Source organism: Hoplias malabaricus, chromosome 1 (assembly GCF_029633855.1).
Source record: "Hoplias malabaricus isolate fHopMal1 chromosome 1, fHopMal1.hap1, whole genome shotgun sequence".
NCBI lineage: Eukaryota > Metazoa > Chordata > Actinopteri > Characiformes > Erythrinidae > Hoplias > Hoplias malabaricus.
Window position 1 is genome coordinate 72,370,681 of NC_089800.1, and position 24,296 is coordinate 72,394,976.

General features: G+C 42.1%; 1 protein-coding gene and 1 pseudogene across 4 annotated transcripts; both read right to left on the bottom strand.

Annotated features, from left to right (window-relative positions):
- Positions 1 to 902: 902 nt before the first annotated feature.
- On the bottom strand, positions 903 to 17,896 carry LOC136697746 (DELTA-actitoxin-Afr1c-like). Of its 4 annotated transcripts, none has more exons than XM_066672993.1 (4): positions 17,839 to 17,889; positions 8,934 to 9,287; positions 1,569 to 1,744; positions 903 to 1,326 (listed from the first exon to the last, which is right to left on the bottom strand). In XM_066672993.1, exons 3-4 carry the CDS (start codon positions 1,739 to 1,741, stop codon positions 915 to 917), a joined length of 585 nt encoding a protein of 194 aa, XP_066529090.1. In that variant the 5' UTR covers positions 1,742 to 1,744; positions 8,934 to 9,287; positions 17,839 to 17,889; the 3' UTR covers positions 903 to 914. The 4 variants fall into 4 exon arrangements, with proteins under 4 accessions (XP_066529090.1, XP_066529108.1, XP_066529100.1 ...); XM_066673011.1 differs by having other exon boundaries at positions 9,183 to 9,287; positions 17,839 to 17,883; XM_066673003.1 differs by lacking the exon at positions 8,934 to 9,287 and having other exon boundaries at positions 17,839 to 17,896.
- On the bottom strand, positions 9,893 to 13,692 carry LOC136676490 (uncharacterized; annotated as a pseudogene).
- Positions 17,897 to 24,296: the final 6,400 nt, after the last annotated feature.

The window sequence follows — 24,296 nt, forward strand, 5'->3', positions numbered from 1 at the left end:
TGGCCTAGTCAGTCTCCAGACCTCAACCCCATAGAAAATTTGTGGAGGTAGTTGAAAGTCCGTGTTGCCCAGCGACAGCCCCAAAACATCACTGCTCTAGAGGAGATCTACTGCAATCCTGGTGAAGACTTGCAGGAAACTTTTGACCTGTCATTGCCAACAAAGGTTATATTACAAGGTATTGAGTTGAACTTTTGTTATTGACCAAATACTTATTTTCCACCATAATTTACAAATAAATTCTTAAGGTCCTACAATGTTATTTCTTGGATTTTTTTTCTCATTTTATCTCTCATAGTTGAAGTGGACATATTTATATTACAGCCTTCTCTCATCTTCAAGTAGGAGAATTTTATCAGTGGCTGACTAAATACTTTTTTGCCTCCCTGTATTTAAGTATTATTTTACTATATGAAGTAAATATGCAACTTGGTGTTTAGGTACCAACTGCCTCAATATTTGATGTACTACACCATCACAATCACTAGAATCAGGATGACCATACCCAAAGTACCTAACTCAAATTCCAAAATTAATTTCCCCATTTCCCCCAAAGGATTTCAGTCAGACCATCCACTTAGGGTTAATGGAAGTGTGGATTGCTTGTGAAATATTTAGCAATTTGGAAACGACCTGTTTCAGGTCCTCACTATAGTCTGGAATATAAAAGCAACTCTCAGTACCCGCTTTAGCACACATTCCCCATGTTGTTTCTTTTGTAACTGGGTGTGATGTACTTGATCACTGAACTGATGCAGTGTCATACTGTTCTTCAGACACTGTACATTCTGCTGTAAATTTCCTCTTCACTTTTAAATACATTTTTACTGTAGGTTTCTACCCCAATATATTTATACCTTTATTAAAATAAACCTCAGAAGGATGTGTTGGACCCAGGCCTGTTTCACTGGAGACTATACATCACTAAATTCCAGCTTCATAACTGCTTTGCCTTGAGGAGACATTGTCCCCTTCACAACAGATTGTTTGTCAGAGTATGACATGCAACACCCTGTACCTTTCTGTCTCTGGAATGGACCCCCTTCATAATACATCTGGTAAAACAGAGCATCATCACATGGAACATTATGTTTAAAAATGCCAAGAGCAAACCAGTTTGTGTAATGGTTGTAGTTGAAAGGTACGGAGAACATTATGCTCAGTTCGCCAATATACTCCTCCTTCTCTGTGAGGATCTGGTAGGTCAGGACCCCAACAGCTCCACAGGCCACGTTAGCAGTTTTGGAGAAGGAACACACTTCATGGTAATTGGGTGGGATGGTGGGCTGTGGAGTATGATAGCAGTATCCACTGGTTGTGTGGGTCCTAATAAACAGAAAGAAAGTTACGAGAGGGAGTGAAATGTTGAGTTTTGTTTTGATGTGATGGTGGTATGTTAGTGTGTGTTGTGCTGGTATGAGTGGATTAGACACCGCAGTGACGCTGGAGTTTTTAAACCCCTGTGTCAATGCTGGACTAAGAGTAGTCCACCGACTACTACCAATTATTCTTGTCTCCATACTATATCCCACACATGACACCACATGATAAATATGATCTGTGCTTACCTGGGGTTTGCTAAAGTGTACTTTTTGCTGTTATTGGTGATTTGAATGGTGACATTTCGCATTGTTTTTATAGAGGCTGATATTTGGTCGGCGGTGGTGCCGATCAGAGACAGACCGACTACAGCAGCTAATTTTGATGCTGCTGTAATCTTTGATGCTGCTGAATCTGTCATTGCCTGTGGTGAGACATTAAAGTAAATGTTAAAATAGACCTTAGTTATATTTTACATAGTAATGGATTTCCAATATATCTACATTAACAGCAGTGTCTCCTCTCCAGAGCGACTCAGTGTTAATTATGTCTCGGATACAATGCAGCAATGTTCAACTGTGCACTGAACATGACTGATTTCCCAAATGGTTTCAAACTCTGTCCAGTTCCCAATCAGTTTATAACACACTCTAGCCTCACACATGCAGCCACCAGCCCCTCAAATATATTCAAATGTATTTACAGTGGAACCTCTACCTACAAACATGATCCGTTCCGTGACCCGGTTCGTAAGTAGAAAAGTTCGTTTCTTGAGTAAATTTTCCCCATTTAAAATAATGGAAAAGCAATTAATGCGTTCCAGCCCACCCCTAAAGTCACCCTTTTTGCACTGATATATGTTTACAAAACTCTCAAATTAGTAAAAAAAAATACATGTAGCATTACTAAAAATAAAAAAGAAATACAGTGGTAACAGTAATAAAAAGAAATAAAAAAGTTTTAAGTGGTTACATATCGCTACCTTGAAGACGTGACGACTGGCTGGAGGAGTAACAGGCACTGGCTGTATGACGGGAGGTGGGGGGGGGGGGGGGGGGTGGAATAACAGAGAGTAGGCAGGTGAATGTGGGGAGACGAAGCGTAGATATGGGTTAACTTAGCACGAATTTCGATGTCTGCTATTTACACTAATGCTAAATTGCTAAAACTACAATTTGCTAATCTTAAAAGCTCACTCAAGTCTGGGCGCGCTGGGAGACTCGCCTATTGGGGGCAGTGGCCATTTCCAGCCGCCGGCTCGGCGGAGGCTCAGGTTCATTTCTAGAGTCATGGTTCGTTGGCAAAAAATATTCAAATGCCCAGTTCGTATCTTGGAAAGTTCGTTAGTATAGGTGTTCGTTAGTTGAGGTTCCACTGCATTTGTATAGCAAACACCACCCTCACTTCTACCACATGCATCTGATTCTTCCTGGACTTACATATAGCTAACTTCACAATACAAAAACATTTTATGGGCCAAAAATAAACAGCTGGAAAGAAAAGAACTTCACCCAGGGATAAGAACCACCCATTTAGCAACTGAAACACTCACACAGCCAGCCAACAAGTGCTGCCAGATTGCAGCTGGGCCCTTATATCTTGAGGGGATACTCTGCAGCAGGAGACTGGGCGGCCTGTGTGTATAGTTGCCTACTGGTGTGATGCTCCGAAATGTACGGCCTGTATTTTTGTGCTGTAGAGGTGCAGAGGTAATTTTCTGAAAAGTCAACATGAATTAAGCAACTTAAGTGATTCTTGATGCTGTGTTGCCCTTAAACCTCTGCAGCATCAGGTTAATCTTTTCCAGCATTTCTTCTTGTGCGTTCTGGAACTCAGATGTTTTGCCATTGGGGTCAAAAGACACTTGATTCCCTGCGTTGTACTAGCTAGAGTCTGGACAAGAGATGTCTTACACTCAAAACATGCTTCATACATGCATTTAATATTTCCTGTGTGATAGCTTTCACAAGCTCTTCTAGATTGGCAGTGCTGATCACTTTTAAGTGCTGTAGTTTCTGTACAAGGAAACCCAGATTCTCATGCATCTTGCACATGTGTTCCTATCACTCAGAGTTGGAGCAAACAGTGGTGAAACTTGCACAAACAAGTTAACAACAAGACCACATCAAGTCACTTGGCTAACCAGAGTTTCTTCATTTATCAGCAGACTGAATACTGTCATGACCAACCAGCCCTCCAACAGCGAGGAGCACATCCTCCACCATAACATTATCCTTAGGTACACATCTAAAACCATGGTGTACCCCATCTCTCCACTCCCAACACATTTACCAGCTCAGAACTGCACAAACTACTCACCAGAGATGTGCAGAAAAGTAGGAAAAGTGAAATAAACAGCTCTGTCTTAGTCTCAGCCAGACGCTCCAACCACAAATCCCTCGTGAATGCTACTTGCCTAACTTGGTGGGAGACCTGCAGCTGAGTATGAGCATTTAACTCCTTCTTACCTGGCACCTGGAAAACTCAAGCAAGAGTCATAATAGACCAATAATAGACCATAAGACCATGCTGGATAAAGGCCCAGTCATACGTGACACGGATGTGTCGTTCATGTGGCTCTGTGAACAGCACATATCGCATTGAATCTGAAAATTCATATAAGATTCAGACCACTCTCATATTCATGGATGCATGTCCATCTGTGGAAATTCACTGCGGTCACCCTATCTGCACTTCGAAAACCCAGTCACGCCATCTACACTAGGATTTCCTAAGCGCGGCTACATCGCGGTTTACGGTAGAACGTGTGAGAGTGAGAGGAGGGACTCGCAGATATTGAAAATTCATAAGAAATAGAGTTTAAGACATATTTCTACATAATCCACTACAGTTAACAGCCTGATTAGATAAAAGAACGGTTTGCAACCCTTAAAAAGGACAGAAAGATCCATAAAATGGAGGGAATTCAGTTTCCCTGAGATTAAAATTAAAAATCAAACTGTTACCAGACCACTCCTCTGCAGTCTTGAAGAGCATGTTCTCAGGTACTCAGGGTTTAATTTTCATACATTTTTACTGTAGGAATTTGGAGTAATATTATTTTAAAACTCATAAAAAAGATGCTTAAATGTTTAAAGGGTTAAATTAAACTGTTACCAGACCATTCCACTGCAGCCTTGAAGGACATGTTCTCAGGTACTCAGAGTATAATATTCATTCATTTTTACTGTAAGAATGTGGAGTAAAAGCATTGCAAACGTCATAAGAATAACAAAACAATTCTATAAATTGAAGAATACTGAAGGCCATAAAATGGTTAAAACTGTAATTTTCATACACTTTTATTGTAGGAATTTGGAGTAAGAGCATTGCAAATTTCAGTAAAAAATGTTAAATTTGCAAATATTGCAAAATTATGAGAGCTATTAAAGGGCTAAATCAAACTGTTACCAGACCATTCCACTGCAGCCTTGAAGGACATGTTCTCAGGTACTCAGAGTATAATATTACATATATAACATTTTTACTGTAAGAATGTGGAGTAAAAGCATTGCAAACTTCATAAAATTAACAATACAATTCCATTCCTGAATCAGGGCCTTGTCATGGCGAAAGGGTTTGTGTGGTCTAATGACTTTCAGGGCTATGTCTTTGGGAGCTGTTAGCTCCCAGTAGGGTTTTCAATGGCAAACAAACACCTTCCAAAACGCATACCTATGAGTACAACATTTAAAACTAAGTGTACCCTGCCCAGGAGAGGGTTACTGGGACCTAATCCTGGAGCCAGGCCTGGGAGTGGTGTCCAACTGCGAGCACCTGGTGGCCGGCCAGCCCACATGACCCATCCGGGCTCAGCCTGAATAGGCTGGGGAAGGAGCCAGAGCTGGTGCGGGAGGTTGAGAGATACCAGCTAGATATAATTGGGCTCACTTCTACACACAGTGTGGGCTCCAGAACCAAGCTTCTCGATAGGGGTTGGTCTCTCTCCTACTGGAGTTGTACAGGGTGAGAGGCACCGTGCGGGTGTCGCAATACTCACAAGCCCCTGCTAGCTGTGCAGAGTATTCAGCCTTTTTGAAGGTAGTGAGTCGAGTTCTAGTTCCATGCATGGACTCTATTGTTATACGGGGGACTAAAAAGCTCACGTTGGCAATGACTGGGAAACCTGGAGAAGAGTGACTGGGAGGAACGGCCTGCCTGATCTGAACCCGAGTGGTGTGATTTTATTGGACTTCTGTGCTAGTCATGGTTTGTCCATAAAGAACACCACAAGGTGGCTCATAAGTGTGCTTGGTACCAGAGCATCTTGGGCCAAAGATCAATGATCGACCTTGTGGTCCTGTCCTTTGATCTGAGGCCATATGTTTTCGACACCGGTTAAAGAGTGGGGCTGAGCTGTCAACTGATCACCATTTGGTGTTGAGTTGGATCCGATGGCAGGGAAAGCTGCTGGACAGACATGGTAGGCCCAAATGTATAGTGAGGGTGTGCTGGGAAAAGCTGTCAGAGGTCTCTGTCCAGATGTATTTCAACTCTCACCTCAGAGAGAACTTCTCACATGTTCCGGAGGAGGTAAGGGGAATGGAGTCTGAATTGACCCTGTTCCGGACTTCCATTGTGGAAGCGGCTGCATATAGCTGTGGTCAAAAGCTTGAAGGTGCCTGTTATGGTGGCAACCCAAGAACCTGTTGGTGGACACCAGGAGTGAGGGAAGCTGTCAAGCAGAAGAAGGAGGCTTTTCAAACTTGGCTGGCTCAGGGTACTGCTGATTCCGCAGATGGGTACTGGCAGGCGAAAAAGGCTGCAGCTGTGGCAGTTGCAGAAGCAAAATCCAGAGCATGGGAAGAGTTTGGAGAGGCCATGGAGAATGACTTCCAGGCGGCCTCAAAGAGGTTCTGGAAAACACTCCGACAGCTCAGGAGGGGGAGCGGGGACACTGTACAAGCTGTGCTCAGTAAGGATGGTGAAACCCTGAACTTATCTGAGCGTATTGTTGGGCGTTGGAAGTAGCATTTTGAGGAACTCCTAAACCCAAGAGAAATACCTTCTAGACAGGAGGTAGGGCCAGAAGTGTCTGGACTGTCATTTACATTTCCTAGGCTGAAGTCACTGAGGTGGTGAAAAAGCTTTGCAGTGGCAAAGCCCCAAGAGTGGATGAGATTCACCCAGAGTTACTGAAGGCCCTCTATACTGTGGGGCTGTCTTGGATGACTCACCTCTACAGTATTGCATGGACCTGGGGAACTGTGCCTTTGGATTGGCAAACCGGGATTGTGGTTCCCATTTTTCAACAAGGGGACCGAAGAAGGTGTGCCAATTATCATGGCATCACACTTCTCAGCCTCCCAGGGAACGTCTATGCCAAGGTGCTGGAAAGGAAAATCCATCCGACAGTCGAACCTAGGATTTTGGAGGAAGAATGCAGATTTCATCCTGGCTGTGGAACTATGGGCCAACTCTTTACTTTTTCACAGATGATTGAGGGGGCATGGGAATTTGCTACTCTACACATGCTTTGTTGATTTGTGAGTATGGAGTGTCAGGATCGTTCTGGCGGTCCTAGTACTCTCAAAGTTTGAGTTGTGTTCGCATCCTTGGCAGAAGGTCAAGCTTGTTCAGTGTGGGTATTGGACTCCATCAGGGCTGTGCCTTGTCTCCACCCCTGTTCTTGATGTTCTTGGACAGGGTGGTGAGGCATAGCCTGGGACAGGAAGGCTTCTGTCAGGAGGGTTCGGGAAGTGGCATCTCTACTTTTTATAGACGATGCTGTTCTTTTGGCTTCTTCACACGTAGGCCTCCTGCGTTCACTTGTGCAGTTTGCAGCCAAGTGTGAAGCTGTCGGTATGCGGATCAGCTCCTCCAAGTCTGAAGCCAATGTTATCTCCCAGAAACAGATATCATTGTAGTGTGATATATGAATGAGTATTAATTTCTAATAAGAAATTGTGACTTTCTGAGATATCATTTTAAATACCCAACCTTTAGTTGGTTTCAAAGACATCTACAGGCCACACCAAGACAAGTTTGGAATGTGAGAAAAGCTTTTCAGAAAGAACTGGCCTCAAATTGGTGCCTGGCTGTCTGTGTCAGTGAGTCATAAAACTGACACTATAGGCCCTTTCAAGGAAAGCTTACGACACAGGGTCAAGAAAGAATCTTTTGGGAGACACTCCTGAGGATCATGGAACTCTTCTCAAATGCAGAATGCAGAGAGACACTGACTCAATCTTGATTAAAACTCACACAATGCCTTCTCACACATTTTGAAAGATTATTAAACAAAATAATCACAAACGTTAATTCCCATTGGTTTAAAACAATTTGAAGTCACATGTGCACAACTGTCTGAAATTAATTCCATTTGGACAATCAAAATGGGTGGGATTAATTTACATTTTTGTTTTATATGAATTTATGTAGAACCAAGGGAGCCACATATTATGTGTGTATTTGCTAAATAATTATGAAACGGTTGTCTTAATGATATTACTTTGTGTTAACATCTAATCTTTTATATTGCAAAGTATGATTCAGAATCCTGGGGCATTCATTCAAAAAGCGATCTGCTTCAAGCCTTTGTCTTGTCAAGGGTCATAAATTTTAGGTGGTGTCACTACCAAGGTACAGGAAACAGCCAATCAGGAGCAAGAGAGGCTCCAATTTTATCCAATCAGTATTAAAGGCGGTTCTTCTAAACTCTGGTTAAAACCCAGTGGCGCCAAATGACACACCCTTGTTGTCTACCTTTCTCTACTCTTCAACTTCAAGGCTTCAGACACTTGGGGCTTCTTCGCTTCACTTCACACTTTTTCTCTTTTAGCCTTTTTCAAGGCTAAAGTGGAAAATGACTTGGGATTTGAAATTCCTCTGCAGGCATCGGACTCCCATGGCTTTCTTAAACAGTCTCCTCAAGCGTGAAAACTATAGATTAAGAAAAGCTATAGTTTAACTCTAGCAAAAATTCAATGCCACACCCAGAGCATGAAGAAAACCTTAGACCTCTGACACTCAAAAGGACGACAAAGCTTCTGGACCAGCAACGATGAAGACGGCCACACGCACCTTCAGAATGACCTTCTGCGATGAAGAGAGGCCTGCCCAGGAGAGACAGGCCTGGACATGTCTCACAAGGCAGCGTATCAGTGATGGAGAATCCCCACAGAGAACTTCAGAACACAACCAGCTCCTACGTCCGCGGCTGCAATTCTCCAGAAAGTCGTGCCGGAAAGCACTGCACATCAGCGACATACTCCCAGCTATCTCCAGTCTATCTCCATGGATATGTAAGGTCACATGTTCTCATGTTCAGGGTTGGTGCTGAATGCTTGCTGGGATGAACAATAGCCTTTTCTAGAATTTAGTGTAATTATCATAGAGAAATTCCCTCATACATTAATTTCCCTGTTCCCTCATGTATCGCTTTAATCCATTTCATTATATGAATGTATAATCAATATTCATTATTTGATATTATTATTAATAAACCAGTTGTGTGATAAAACCAAACCTTGGTTATTTGTTTGTGTGTGCACCTTTCTTGTATAGAATTATTACTTCTAGTTCAGATTCTATTTCAGAGTCAAGAACCTACGGCCTATTAATAATAACCATAAAGCAAAGCTGACAATTTACCGGTCAGTCTATGTACCCACCCAAGAATGAGATTGCAGCCGAAATTAGATTTCTCAGACTGGTTGCTGGGCGTACTTCGTGATTGTGTGAGGAGCGCAGTGATTAGGGAGAAGCTCAGAGTATAGTCACTGCCACTTCAGTCGGTTGAGGTGGTTCGGGCATCAGATAAAGATGCCTCTTGGACACCTCCCACTTGAGGTATACCAGGCACGACAGACTGGAAGGAGGCCCCAGGGTAGACCCAGAACACACTGGAGGGATTATATCACCTGGCTGGCCTGGGAACACCTGGGGATCCCCCAGGAGGACCTGGTCGAAGCTGCAGGGAACAGAGATGTCTGGGCTTCTTTGCTCACCTTGTTGCCACCACAAACCTGAAATGGATAATCAGAAAAATGATGACAACATTTTAGTCCCTCGTATAACAATAGAGTCTGTGCATGGAACTAGAACTCCACTCACTACCTTCAAGAAGGCTGAGTACTCTGCACAGCCAGCAGGGTCTTGTGAGTATTCCGACACCCGCACAGTGCCTCTCTCCCAGTACAACTCCAGTAGGAGAGAGACCAACCCCTATCGAGGGGTTTGGTTCTGGAGCCCACACTGTGTGTAGAGGTGAGCCCAACTATATCTAGCTGGTATCTCTCAACCTCCCGCACCAGCTCTGGCTCCTTCCCCAGCAATGAGGTTACGTTCCATGTTCCAAAAATCAGTTTCTGCTGCCAAGCTTCATGATGCCAGGGGCCCCTTCGCCCCTGCTCTGTGCTCAATGGGCATTGCACCGCACACCTTCTCTGGATCTTGTGGGTGGTGAGCCCACAAGATAACAGAGTGAGGTGTTTCACTATGGGAATCGCCTTGGGCGTGACCAACTACGGAAGTTCCAATTGCATCACGTCTGTCCATGACAGACAGGTCGACTTGTAATGAGGCTCCGCCTCTGCCCCTTAGCCACGGTCGGCCTCCCTGAAAGGGCTATTCTAGAGAGATTTCTTCCCATCCCAGTGCAGGGAGGGAAAAGTTGGTGAAACACCTCACTCTGTTATCAAAGAACCAGGGATTACGTCAAGTAACCCAACGTTCTTTTTCTAACTTCGCTCGGTGTTTCACTATGGGAGATATAGACTACTCCCGGACTGCACTCTCCAGACAATAGAAAGAAGGTTCTGGATAAATGTCCCATCAGAATGAATCAGACACACCAGCCTCCAGTACTGCATGTGCTAGATGGACCTGAAACATCTAGCCGGTAGAACCGTGCAAACGTGTTCCCTGAGGCCCAGCTCGCAGCAGTGCACAAGTCCAGTACTGATACACCCTTAAACAATGCCCAGGATGTTGCCATACCTCTCGTGGAATGGGCTCATAGACCCTCTGGTGGTTGTAAGCCCTTACATCTATATGCCACTGCTATAGCCTCTACAATCCAATGTGACAACCGTTGACAAGACAAGGGTTTTCCTTTATGAGGAGTGGCCCATGATACAAATAGCTGATCATGTCTCCTAAATCCAGCTGTTCTATCTATATACTGATGCAAGGCCCTTACAGGGCACAAGCAGTTAAGTTTCTGATCCTCCACAGTGTTAAAAGGTGGGGGGTGAAAAGCGCCAGTCCTACTGTTGGACATCTGTAAGCCGAGCCTATCACTTTTGGTACGAATACAGGATTGGGACGCAGGTGCACCTTAGTGTAGCCTGGGTCAAACTGTAAACATGAAGGGCAGATGGCTAATGCCTGTAATTCACCAACTCGCTTTGCTGTGGTCAGTGCCAAGAGCAAAGCTGTTTTAATGGAAAGAAGCTTCAGCCCCATTCCCTCTAAAGCAGGGGTGTCAAACTAGATCCACAGAGGGCCGTGTGGGTGTTTTCTTTCCAACCACGCAAAAGCCCCACACTACTGAAAGTCAAGATCTACTGATTAGATCCAATGATTAAAAACAGGTGGAATGAGGTGTGGTTTCTGCGTGGTTGGAAAGAAAACCTGCACCCACACGGCCCTCCATGGATCTAGTTTGACACCCCTGCTCTAAAGGTTCAAAAGGGTGACAACAGGGTCCATCAAGTACCAAGGACAAGTCCCACGGCGGAAAACAAAGGTCTGCAGACAGGCCGTTTACGGCGTGCCCCTTTCATAAACCAAGAGACCAGAGCATGCTGTCCTGCAGGCTTATCCCCAAAACCCACATGACAAGCTGAGATGGCTGCTAAATATACCTTGATTGTTGAAAAAGCTTTCCCTTTATCCAACAACTCTTGTAAAAAACAAAGAAACTCTGACACCGAGCACTGAAAAGGAGTGACATTTCTTAGTACACACCAATTTTCAAAAACTCGCCATTTATGCTCATATAATGTGCGCGTAGAAATAGCCCTGGCGCTTTGAATTGTATCAATGACAGCAGGTGGCAGACCTATCGCATTCAGATTCCACCTCTCACGGGCCAGGCCCAAAGAGCCATCTTGTCTGGGTGGGGATGATATATTTCCCCGTTCGCCTGTGACAATAGGTCCCTCCTCAATGGGAGCGGCCAAGGCTGGCCCGCAAGCATTTGAACAATCTCCGCCACCCAGTGCTTCGACGGCCAGTGTGGAGCTATTAGAATAAGAGACAGGCCCTGTTCCCTCACTCGCGTCAGTGTGGGAGAAATCAAGCTTAAGGGAGGAAACGCGTAAAGGACGTTTGGCCATGGGTGGGCTAGAGCATCCACACCCAGAGGTGCATTTTCGTCCCACAGGGAAAAATACAGAAGACATTGTGCCTTTTCCTGCGAGGCGAAGAGATCTACGGCTGCCTGTCCGTATCTCTGCCACAACTGAGTCACCACTTGCGGGTGAAGTCTCCAATCTCCGTACAGAGGATTTCCCCTTGACAGAAGATCCGCCCCTCTGTTCAGTATACCCGGTACATGTGTCGCGCGAATGGACAAAAACCGGGTGCTGCTCCACAGGAGAAGCCTTTGAGCCAGCTTGTGTAGCTGTAGTGAGCGTGTCCCACCCTGGCGGTTTATATAAGCTACCACAGTAGAGTTGTCCGTTTTCACCAAAACATGCTGACCTTGGAGAAAATCCTCGAAGTGTCTCAGTGCCAAGACCACTGTGAGAAGCTCCAGATAATTTATGTGAGCCAGACTGAGCTGGGGGGGCCACAACCCATTCACAGCTCTGCCCATTAGAGTTGCTCCCCAGCCTAGCAAAGACGCATCCGTCGTTAGGGTTATCCTCGCAGACACGCCCCCAAGGGGAATCCCCGTTTTTAAGACAACAGAGTTTCTCCAAGGACGGAGAGCCGTCTCACAAGCTGCTGTCACTTTGACAGGACGGTAGAGATGACTGCGGGTGCATAACCGCAGTGACGCTACCCACCGTTGAATATCTCTCATCATGAGAAGTCCCCACTGCACCACTGAAACGACTGAAGCCATGAGTCCCAGCATGCGTAGACAAAGCCGTAACGGGACCACCTTCCCCAATCGAAAACGGGAAAGACATTGTTCGAATGACGTTACTCCCCTCTCCGACAGCCGAACTCGATAGGAGAGGGAGTTTATAGTCAGGCCTAAGTAATCTGTGCACTGAGGGCTCTAGACGACTCTTGGTCAGGTTTATTTTGAACCCCAGATTCTCTAAGTGACTCAACACTGTATTAGAATCTCTGAGCGCTTGATCCCTCGTGCGGGAGCAAACGAGGTAATCGTCTATATAAGACGATATATATAAGGCAAACCTAAGATATTTTCTGTGTGCGGGGTAAATATCTATGTGAAAATAAGCATCTGACAGTTTGATTGTCACAAATCAATCGTGCTGATGAATCGACTGACATAGCACTTTGTGTGTTTACATCCTGAACATGTATTTGCGTAGATGTCTGTTTAACACACGGAGATCCAAGATAGGGTGGGGTGCTGCGCCCTCTTTCTTTGGAACGACAAAGTAGCGGGAGTAAAAACCCTGCTGACTTTCCTTTTCTGACATCACTTTGATCGCTTTTTTGTTTAATAGGGATATAATCTCTTCCCTTAGGATAAGAGATGAATCCCCGCTGGCCAAAGAGACCAACACACCGTTGAATTTTGGCAGTTTCATAGAAAACTGTAGTCTGTACCCGCGAGACACTGTGGACTGGACCCATGGATGAGTAGCGAATGCGTGCCACTGGGCTGCCCGAGCTGCAAAAGAGCCTCTGTCATGGATTGATGACGTCGATCTCCCGTGGCGCTCCCGAGGTGTTTATTGCCCATACACACAATACACAGTGGGTGAGGGTCCCTGCCCGGGATGGTGGCTCCGCATGATGCTGGACACGGGCGGGATGCAGCCTCTTTAACGTCTGGTTCCATCGCTTTGGCGGGGGTCGAAACCGAGGACATTGTGGTTGAGAGGGGAGAGAACTTAAGTAGGGACTTAAGTTTAATTAACATCAACAAGGCCTGATAAAATAAATATTAAAGAAATATAGCTCGTCGTGACACGTTAGCTAATTTCTTAGAGATATCTAACTGTAGTCTGTACCCGCGAGACACTGTGGACTGGACCCATGGATGAGTAGCGAATGCGTGCCACTGGGCTGCCCGAGCTGCAAAAGAGCCTCTGTCATGGATTGATGACGTCGATCTCCCATGGCGCTCCCGAGGTGTTTATTGCCCATACACACAATACACAGTGGGTGAGGGTCCCTGCCCGGGATGGTGGCTCCGCATGATGCTGAACACGGGCGGGATGCAGCCTCTTTAACGTCTGGTTCCATCACTTTGGCGGGGGTCGAAACCGAGGACATTGTGGTTGAGAGGGGAGAGAACTTAAGTAGGGACTTAAGTTTAATTAACATCAACAAGGCCTGATAAAATAAATATTAAAGAAATATAGCTCGTCGTGACACGTTAGCTAATTTCTTAGAGATATCTAGGGGCCAGCTAACTAGCCCGTTGGCCAAGATGACAAAGAAGGCCCTTAACGCGTTTAACCTCAAGCTATGGTGATCCTACTTTGGCAAGCTAATGCTAAGTAGGGATAGCACAATAGTAGCTCCAGTAATTTTATACGAAAGCTACCGAGTTAACCAGAGAAGAGCTCACCTCAACGCGGTCACCCTTCTCTGTAGCTGAATAAACAGCAAAAAATGCACTTCTTGATGAAGGGCACTCAGCACATTCAGCACTTCTAATGCTAAGCTGCGGTCGCATTCAGCGAGGGATTCCAATGACGGCCCGTCTAAGAACTGTTTAGCAAGCACAGCCTTGCCTAGAGCGCTGAGGGAGCTTGTAGTCCTTCACAGGAAGAAAGCGCAAATAACCCTTTCAGGGAGGCCGACTGTGGCTAAGGGGCAGAGGCGGAGCCTCATTACAAGTCGACCAGTCTGTCATGGACAGACGTGATGCAATTGGAGCTTCCGTAGTTGGTCACACCCAAGGCGATTCCCATAGTGAAACACCGAGCAAAGTTAGAAAAAGAACCGAGAAATTTGCGCTTAGAGTGAAAGAAAAATCTGTTCACATTTTAATATACTTTAGAGTCTTTAGGACTTTGAGGAAAGTAAGCCACGCATTGTTAACAATGACATTTTATGATTTGTTCCGTTGGGGAATTCGAGAAAAATAATTCAGGCGCAATGTTTGACTCAGGGAGTATTTATCAAATGTAACTGGAATGAGTGTACAGTTGTCAGTGGAAGCACTGTTACGATTACAACAACAAATTAAATATGTGAAGTAGTGTGCAACCACTGTATTTTCACACAACATAGAACGCATCCCTGGGAAGCTTAATGTTTGTTTTATAAAAAAAAGGAACTAAAGGTTAACGCCAGGGATTTGAGACTCGAAGTGCAGGGTGAGTGTGCTCTTCCTTCACTGTTTAAAACTGTGGAACATGAAGCAGCAGGTGGTACCCAAATGTTACTATAATTAAGTGATTAATTCATAACAGAAAATCTCAATCTTCAGGTAAATTACGTAATGATTCACGGGGTCTCACTACAATATGTTTTACAACATATACAACATAGCATACCGCAGTTAATCTGTCTGTAAAGGGAGGTAGGGAGGTGGTGATGGAGGGGCGGCAGGACAGACATGCCCCCGCGAATTTCCACCGAGCGAGGGAACGAGATCCCTCAGTATTTTGTGAAATCCTTGTAAAGGAAACTCACTTTTAGCTCCTTACTGGACTTAAACATTGGCTAGAGACAGACATGATTTGGACTTTATTACAAAAAGGGCAAAGCGGAAACGAAAAACAAGCCGAGGACAAACTTGAGAAATAATCCAACGCCAAGAAGGACAAAATCGAGAGGTAAAAATAGAGACCAACAGACCGAGAATTCTGTACAGATAAATGCGAAATAGAAGTGGCCTTTCCTCACATCATTAGAGTCCTAAAAAACACACACATGTGCCTGTGATAAGACTCAAAGTTGGTACTTGGAAGTTTTGGTCTGAAAATGGGTGGTACTATAAAAGCGGTACCTCTTGTACAGCCGTTAATGTGGGTTCTTTGTCCTACCCTGATTCAATAGTAGGTCGGTTCCTCTTGTGCAGGGTAGCGTGGTTTGGATGGGGAGGCAAGAAGTGAAAGAGACTCGGACATGAAGTTCACTTTTTAATGTAGAACACACTGTTACTCTGGCTACTAGTTAACTGCGAGCTAAAGTATACATCCGACCACCTTCTCTCCTCGCTTCTCTCTCCCTCCTCCCCTTTACGTCATCTCTCGTCATATTATTTCCAACCCATTCTGCATCATAGCAAACCATTTACAGTGCATTTGTAGATCTAACAATTTCTGATTATTTCTGTTACGGTACTTTGTCCCAAAAGTTTGAGAACCACTGGTTTAAAATCCAGATGTGCACTCTACATCCTACACTGCGTATATCAATAAAGAATTTTCAGTAACATTTTAGTTTAGCTTGTAATGCAAAGTAAATGCTCATTTCTCGCCCAGATACATTTAACAAACTACGGTAAAGTTGGTGTCATATTCCACATTCGTTTGACATTCGGAATTCCGCTTTTTTTCACCAGTTACCAAACGTATATTCATCGGTACAGTTGCAGATTCCTAATGTAACAAAGGTAACCAAAAAATTACATCTATAACCTTTATTTACTACTTTACTTGCTGAGATTAAGCCAGAAACGCAGCCGATTATCGCTGTTTTTACCCCTGCGCCCAGCGAGTAATCAAGGAACGTCACTGGACGTTCAAAATAGGTCTAAAAGTAGTCTGTCCGTCAAAGACATATTTTAAACGTCAATGGATGTCCAAAATCCATCTTAATAAGTTAGTTAAGTGGTGACCAATCGATAACATCAGTGGACGTCCAAAAGGCATTTTATACAAGTAATTTATTTCGGGACCAATTAATAACGTCAAATAACGTCTAATAGTCGTCTTTTCAACTTTCATTTTCAACCTTAAGAGAATGTTGATTAGACGGCAGTCATTACGTTATTTCAACGTTGAATCAACGGCTAAATGCTTACAGGGCAGCTCCAGTGTTAGGGACCGTCGCACAATTACTAGAATATACGTATAATGTTTAATGTTAATATCCATATATTAATCTCTTTAGTTATTGTACCTAATGATGTCACATCAACTTACAAATGAACAGTTTTATTCCTTACATACTAAGGCTAATTTTGGTGAAAATTTGGTATTATTATTATTATTTATTTGTTTGTTTGTTTATTTTTAATGAATTCAATAACCAAATGAATATTAAAAGTGATATTGATTCATGATATCAGAACAACTTAGAAAAGTACAGATATTCATTCTTTACACATTTAGGCTTATTTTGGTGAAAAATTAAGTGATTTATTTTATAATGATTTAAGTACCCATATAAATCTATTAATCTCTCACGTTATTGGACCTAATGATGCCAAACCAACACAAAACAATACAGATATTCATTCTTCACACATTACAAGGCTTGTTTTGGTGAAAAATTCAGTCATTCATTTTATAATGATTAAAATAACCATATAAATCTATTATTCTCTCTAGTCGTTGGACCTAATGATGTCAAACCAACTTACAAAAGTACAGATATTCATTCTTCACACATTACAAGGCTTATTTTGGTAAAAAAAAATAAGTAATTTATTTTATAATGATTAAAATCGATGAATATACCTTTGGTAACTGGTGAAAAAAAGCGGAATTCTGAATGTCGAATATGACACCAACTTTACTGCAGTATTTAACTGATACTCCCTAAAACAAACATCACGCTAGATTATTTATTTTTTTGCTCCAGTTCCCCACGGAATAAATCAAGTGTTCCAGATGCAAAAGACCTTGCAAATGCAAATGAAAATATGTATCAAATAACTGCAAACATTAATAAAATATCCAAGTATGTTTTGTTTTTCTTTCTTTCATTCCCTCTCGATTAAAATATATTTTTGTTCAGATTTATTGACACTTTTGACCCAAAATCACTCCGTAAGGTCCGCTTTGCCACACTTCAGCTTTGATTCACCAGAGTCTGGGTTGAGTATTTACTGAATTCCCACAACTACCGCGCTACGTCCATACATCACACCCGAGGCTCGGCATACCAGCCGCGGACTGAGTGTTATTATTCCGGCATGCACGTTTCGGGCCACCTGTGGTCCGATACAATATTCCTAGCTCGGTATAATAATAATAATACGAAGAAGAAGAAGAAGAAGAATACATTTATAGCGCCTTAGAGCGCCTTTCACAAACCCAAGGTCCCCTTACAATGTTATGAATGAATAAAAATTTTTTTATACAATATATAACATTACGTATGACAACATTTGCTGCTATCGTTAGAAAAAAAACACACATTAGTGAAAGTTGTGGGAACGTTCATTGATAGCACCCATAGCTCTCTTCATGTATATTATATATAGAATGTATAGTGGGATATGATATAAAGGAATACCTGTATAAGCAGATCTCTATGCAGCGTTATGTCTGAAGTGCTCCACTGTGGATGCAAAGTGACCTTTCCAAAGTATCGCTGTACGGTGTTTAAACTGAGCCACTTGATACTCCCGCCCCCAAATTCACACACGCACACACACATTAAAAGTCCTTTGTATCTCTACTAGGATGGGCGAATCGAGTCCTAAATCTTGATACTTCCCATCACTGCGTTTACTTTTGAGGATAGATTCTGGGGCCAAAATATTGATATAAATTGTTAAGTAAATTTGTAGGACAGATGTATATGATAGCTGTCTATTCATAATAAAATACCAAAATAGTCCCGCACTTATGGAGTCACAAAGGTATTATTGTACAACAACAATAATAATTTAATTTCACAAATGTGTAAAAAATATTTGTAATGTATAGAAATAATTTTTAAATGTGTAAAAAAACATCAGTACCTCTCTCAAATGGCTTAAAATAAGCAAGAGCAAACATTTCTCATGTTCCTAATGTAATATATTACTGTAGTGGGAGTGTTTGAATGAGGTAGAAAAAATCCACACATTCGCCTTCTCTGCTGCGTGTGCGAATCTCTTTTTGCAGTTGCGGATTTAAGACCCTGTTTTGACAGCCAATTGATGGACCAATAGGAAAGCTTTACCTGGACCAATCAGACCGCGGGGTTTGTTTAATCAATCATTTATTCATTCATTATCTGTAACCGCTTATCCAATTCAGGGTCAGCATCAGAGCCAAAGATAAACTGTTAGAGTCATGATAGGGTCATTTAATTGTAAATGATATATTTTGTCACCTACAGGCCTAGTCTAATACAAGTAAATAATAAAAAAGCCCCCTTGGAAAAACCTGCGAAGTAGCGAATCCAAGAAAGATGAACCGCAAAGTAGCGAGGGATTACTGTATTGTTAAAACATTTATTTTTGTTTTACTCAGAGCTGTAAAGAGCGTCAACTCATCTGACACCAATAAACCATTTTTTTACTGGAATGGCAGATCATGGAGCCTCTCAATAGTTACCGGAAGTTAGCAGCAGACACCAGCAGCGCCTCAGAATTTAAACAGAATGGACACAAGTGTGATGCGCATTTTAAGTTTAAGATGTTTAATAGGGTGACCAGACGTCCTCTTTTACACAGACATGTCCTTATTTTTTAGCCTTAAAAGAATGTCTGTGCGGAATTTCACAAACGTCTGGTATTTTATTATTTATGGTTAGAAGTTCAGATAGGTGCGTCCATTGTATCCAAGCTAATGCCAGCTGGTATGGTCAAAATTATCAGTACACAGCATGACACTTCACAGAGGAACCTGGACACAGACATACATTCCGACACGGACTGCACTAGGCATGGCTCTGATAAATATTCAGTATGTGAATGGATTGACATGACAAGAGCTTATCTGAGAAAACAAAAATGTCCCGTATCTGATCATGCTGAAGAGAAGGTTCATGGGCAAAGCCAAAGATGTTGTAAAACTTGATTTATGGTGTGATGAGTCACAAGATGTACAGTATAACACAGAGATAGTATATACTGTTCTTCTAAAATAATTTAGTGATACACCATCTTGTTTACCTTTGGCAGATTTTTACTCCACACTGTCCATACCTAGAGAGACACCAGTAGATTACTGGATTAGAATAAACAAAGCAGCCAATCAAGCTGATGAAGGCCTACGCAGACAGGGTCAGAGAATGGAAAATTTCAGTGAAGAAGTAGCCCGTATGTTTGTCAAACACTGTCCTGACACCGAGCTATCTTCAACTTTTAAATGGAAACCTATAAGTGACTGGAATACAAAAGATACACAGCAAAGTATACCAGCAAGAACAAAGACTACCCACAAACCATGATAGGTTTAGTCAATTCAAAAGTCATGCCACAGCAGTAAGTTAACCTCCTAACCAGCCTAACCTCCGCCTCACTGCATTATCTTGCCAGCATTCTGCATCAAATTGTTCACCTTCAAGTATCCAATCTCACTGTAATTTTCCTTGTTCCCAATACACTCTTTCTCTTGCCCAAAATGTGCAGCAGTGAGAGGGACATATGTTGAACTGTGTGATGGGTATGTTAGAGCAAGTGCTAGAGAAAACACAGCAGAGAAATTATTCTCCACCTAGAGGTGAGACAAAATCTCGTCCTGATTTGTATGGAAAAGCATGTGGAGTTTACGAGTCTAATTCACACACTACTAAAGCGCATTGTCTCAGAGTGATATTGTGCTTTGGATATTTTGTTCCTTGGCATTCTCATTCACATGCGGCACCCTGCATGTGGCCCAGTTCCGGCTGCACGTTGGCACTGCCGGCTGGCTGCCATCTTGGCGTGAATGCGCACACTTTATCTGGCCCAATTCCGGCTGCATGTTGGCACTGTCGGCTAGCTGAGGCTCGGCGTGAATGCGGCACACTGCATCCGGCCCAATTTCGGCTGCACCATGGCACCAAGTCGGCTGGCGAGGCGATTGCTATTTCAGTTAGCACACTACACTGATCAGAGCATTTTATTAAATAAAATGATGGCGTATTTTACAAGAAGATGTGAGCATTTTTGTGGGTTTTTATGTCACACAGAACCATATACCTCAGTATAAGAAATAAAATAAGAAATAAAACTGCTTAACCACATTAAGAAGACATAAGTTTCTAACTAAGTAGGTTAAAATACATTCTCAATCTCAGTGCTGGTTTTTGGTGTAATGTAATGTTTTAAATATATAATTCCACATACACTAATTCTTTGTTAGGGAGTAGCAGTGATTTTGGGCTAGTAATTAATGGGTTGAAGGAGGTTGTATTGAAAGAGATAGAAGCCTTTTTAGTGAGAGAAAAAAATAAACAAAAGCATGTGAAGTAGTTTATTTTTGGAGCTTTGAAGTTAGTAAAATCTTTCAAAATTAACTATGAACATTCATTCATTCATTCATTATCTGTAACCCTTATCCAATTCAGGGTCACGGTGGGTCCAGAGCCTACCTGGAATCATTGGGCACAAGGTGGGAATACACCCTGGAGGGGGCGCCAGTCCTTCACAGGGCAACACAGACACACACATTCACTCACACACTCACACCTACGGACACTTTTGAGTCACCAATCCACCTACAAACGTGTGTTTTTTGGACTGTGGGAGGAAACCGGAGCACCCGGAGGAAACCCACGCGCACACGGGGAGAACACACCAACTCCTCACAGACAGTCACCCGAAGCGGGAATCGAACCCACAACCTCCAGGCCCCTGGAGCTGTGTGACTGCGACACTACCTGCCACCTCAACTATGAACATAACTATGAATTATAATTACATAATTCTTTATGTAATTATGCAAAGATGGACTGCAGTAAGAAAACTAGTGGGGCAGTGAAAAATGCAGGTGGGCAGGGAGAAAAGCAGATAGGAGGTTAATTTAAGTTATTTAGATGAGATCTTTAGCATCAGTTGTAGCATATTGCTAATTGTTTGTACTATAACCGGATAATCTTTTACATTTGATGTTCTGTAGTTAATGAATTTGCATGCATAAGCAGTTTACAGTTTTTCGTCAAATATTTTTAAAGAAAATATATTGAAGAGAACAGAACATGTACATAATCCCCCTATGTTTAATTATAGAGCTGGAATTCAACAAGGAGTACAACCTAGGTGACTACACATGAGCATTCTTTCACTACACTGCACATCCTGAAGATCCTTGGTGTCCAGGCAGCCAGAGATGAGGATATTTCCATCATTGTTGAGGGCAATGAGGTATTGACAAAGTGTGACAACACAGCAGAGGCTTGCAAACTGTTGATGGAACTGATGTATGCCATGAATAAGTGTCAAATGTGTACTTCCACAAATTTGAGGAAACTCAAACTGCTTTCAAAAGTACCTTTCTGCCATTTTTTTAAAAACATTTCCAAACCTTCTTGTGAAATATTTTTGTATTTTATGCATTTTGTTATATGGTCTTAGCGTAGTACATAAATTATATATTGTTAAAGAAAAGTCTGAATTTAAATGGCCGTTCTTAGGGTGTAAAACCAATTGTTTTTTTGAAAAACAGTATGTGAATGTTAATTGGATTTAGGAAATCATGACACTGCCAATTTCAAATTTCAATGCCAGTTACAAATGTATTTTCTATTGATTTTATGTACTATTTGTATACATTGCACTTGCTGTATGTTTCCATTGTTTCAAGGTTTTATGAAAAGCACATTTACTGATATTACATTGTTAGATATGTTGTCATTGTGGTGGTACCCTCAATTGTACATTTTTGTACATTTAATTAGGGAACATGATTATATTATAATTGTAGATTTTTTAATGTGTTGATTTCATACACTCTGTTTCATCTCCAGGACTTTTATTATGGTTTTTGTTATATTATATTTCTATAATGAAATACTACAAACATGTACGTCTCCATCCGGAGAAGAGAATGCAATGTACCTTTTAAGGAACAAAACTGGACTTTTAAACACTTGTACCTTAGTGACCAATATGCTAGATTAGTGTTAGCTAGCCAGTAAAGTTACTTCAGAATTTAAATGTCGTCCATATCCCATGAAAAGTGATGTTTATTGGTTTGTTTATTACCGGTATTGACAAAAATGCAAACCAAGGGGGATGAAGACTGTTATGACCAATGATGAACAATTTAGTAATGTTATTTATTGGATATTACATAAACAAAAAATATTTTGTGAGTTTTCTACCACAAGCAACCACGCTTTTCTCAGTCACAAAACTTAACTTATGCTATGTGTTCTTTATTTCAGATTGCTAGCTACAAACCAGATTCCAAAGAAAGTTGGGACACTAAACAAATTGTGAATAAAAACTGAATGCAATGATTTGGTGGTGCCAACATCTAATATTTTATTCAGAATAGAACACAAATTCCAGATCAAAAGTTTAAACTGAGAGAATGTATCATTTTAAGGGAAAAATATGTTGTTTCAAAATTTCATGGCATCAACAAATCCCCAAAAAGTTGGGACAAGGCCATTTTTTACCACTGTGTGGCATCCCCCCTTCTTCTTACAACACTCAGACGTCTGGGGACAGAGGAGACCAGTTTCTCAAGTTTAGAAATAGGAATGCTCTCCCATTCATGTCTAATACAGGCCTCTAACTGTTCAATCGTCTTGGGCCTTCTTTGTCGCACCTTCCTCTTTATGATGCGCCAAATGTTCTCTACAGGTGAAAGATCTGGACTGCAGGCTGGCCATTTCAGTACCCGGATCCTTCTCCTACGTAGCCATGATGTTGTGATTGCTGCAGCATAGCATAGCATACCTGAACATAGTTCTCTGCATTAATGGTGCCTTTCCAGACATGCAAGCTGCCCATGCCACAAGCACTCATGCAACCCCATACCATCAGTGATGCAGGTTTCTGAACGGAGCATTGATAACTTGGGTTATCCTTGTCCTCTCTGGTCCGGATGACATGGCGTCCCAGTGTTCCATAAAGAACTTCAAATCGTGACTCATCTGACCACAGAACAGTCTTCCATTTTGCCACACTCCATTTTAAAAGACCCCTGGCCCAGGGCAAACGTCTGAGCTTGTGGAGCTTGCTTAGAAATGGCTTCCTCTTTGCACTGTAGAGTTTCAGCTGGCAACGGCGGATGGCACGGTGGATTGTGTACACTGGCAATGCTTTCTGGAAGTATTCCTGTGCCCATTCTGTTATTTCCTTGACAGTGGTATTCCTGTTTGAGGTGCAGTGACGTTTAAGGGCCCGGAGATCACGAGCATCCAGTAGAGTTTTACGGCCTTGACCCTTACACACAGCAATTGTTCCAGATTCTCTGAATCTTTTGATGATGTTATGCACGGTTGATGATGATAACTTAAAAGTCTTTGCTATTTTACGCTGGGTAACACCATTCTGGTATTGCTGCACATCCTTCTGCGCAACAATGGTGGAATTGGTGATCCTATTACGAATAAAATATTGACATTTGCCATCTCCACATCATTGTATACAGTTTTTATTCACAATTTGTTTAGTGTCCCAACTTTTTTGGAAACTGTATTACATGAGCACACGGGCTCTTATTTTATTGGTTATTTTATATATTATTATATATTATATATTATTTTTATATTTCTTTTATCTTTTTTTAGTGTTCTTTTTGTCTCTATCTTTCTCTCTCTCTGTCTTTTTCAAAAGTTCCAAAAGTATACTCAGTATGGACCTCAAAACCTCCTTTACAACACCTCATGATACACATACAGCCAAACTAATAATATACAGTGTAAAGACCAGAGACAAGATGAGAATTCTCTTTGAAATTTACAACTTGATGACCAGGTGATTATGGGTAGATATCATTTAGTATATTTAGACCTGGAATAGCTTTATGAACAAAACTGTTAATAAAGCATTGTTTTATAGCATTAAATTATATAAAAAATAAATACATGACTATAAAAAGGCT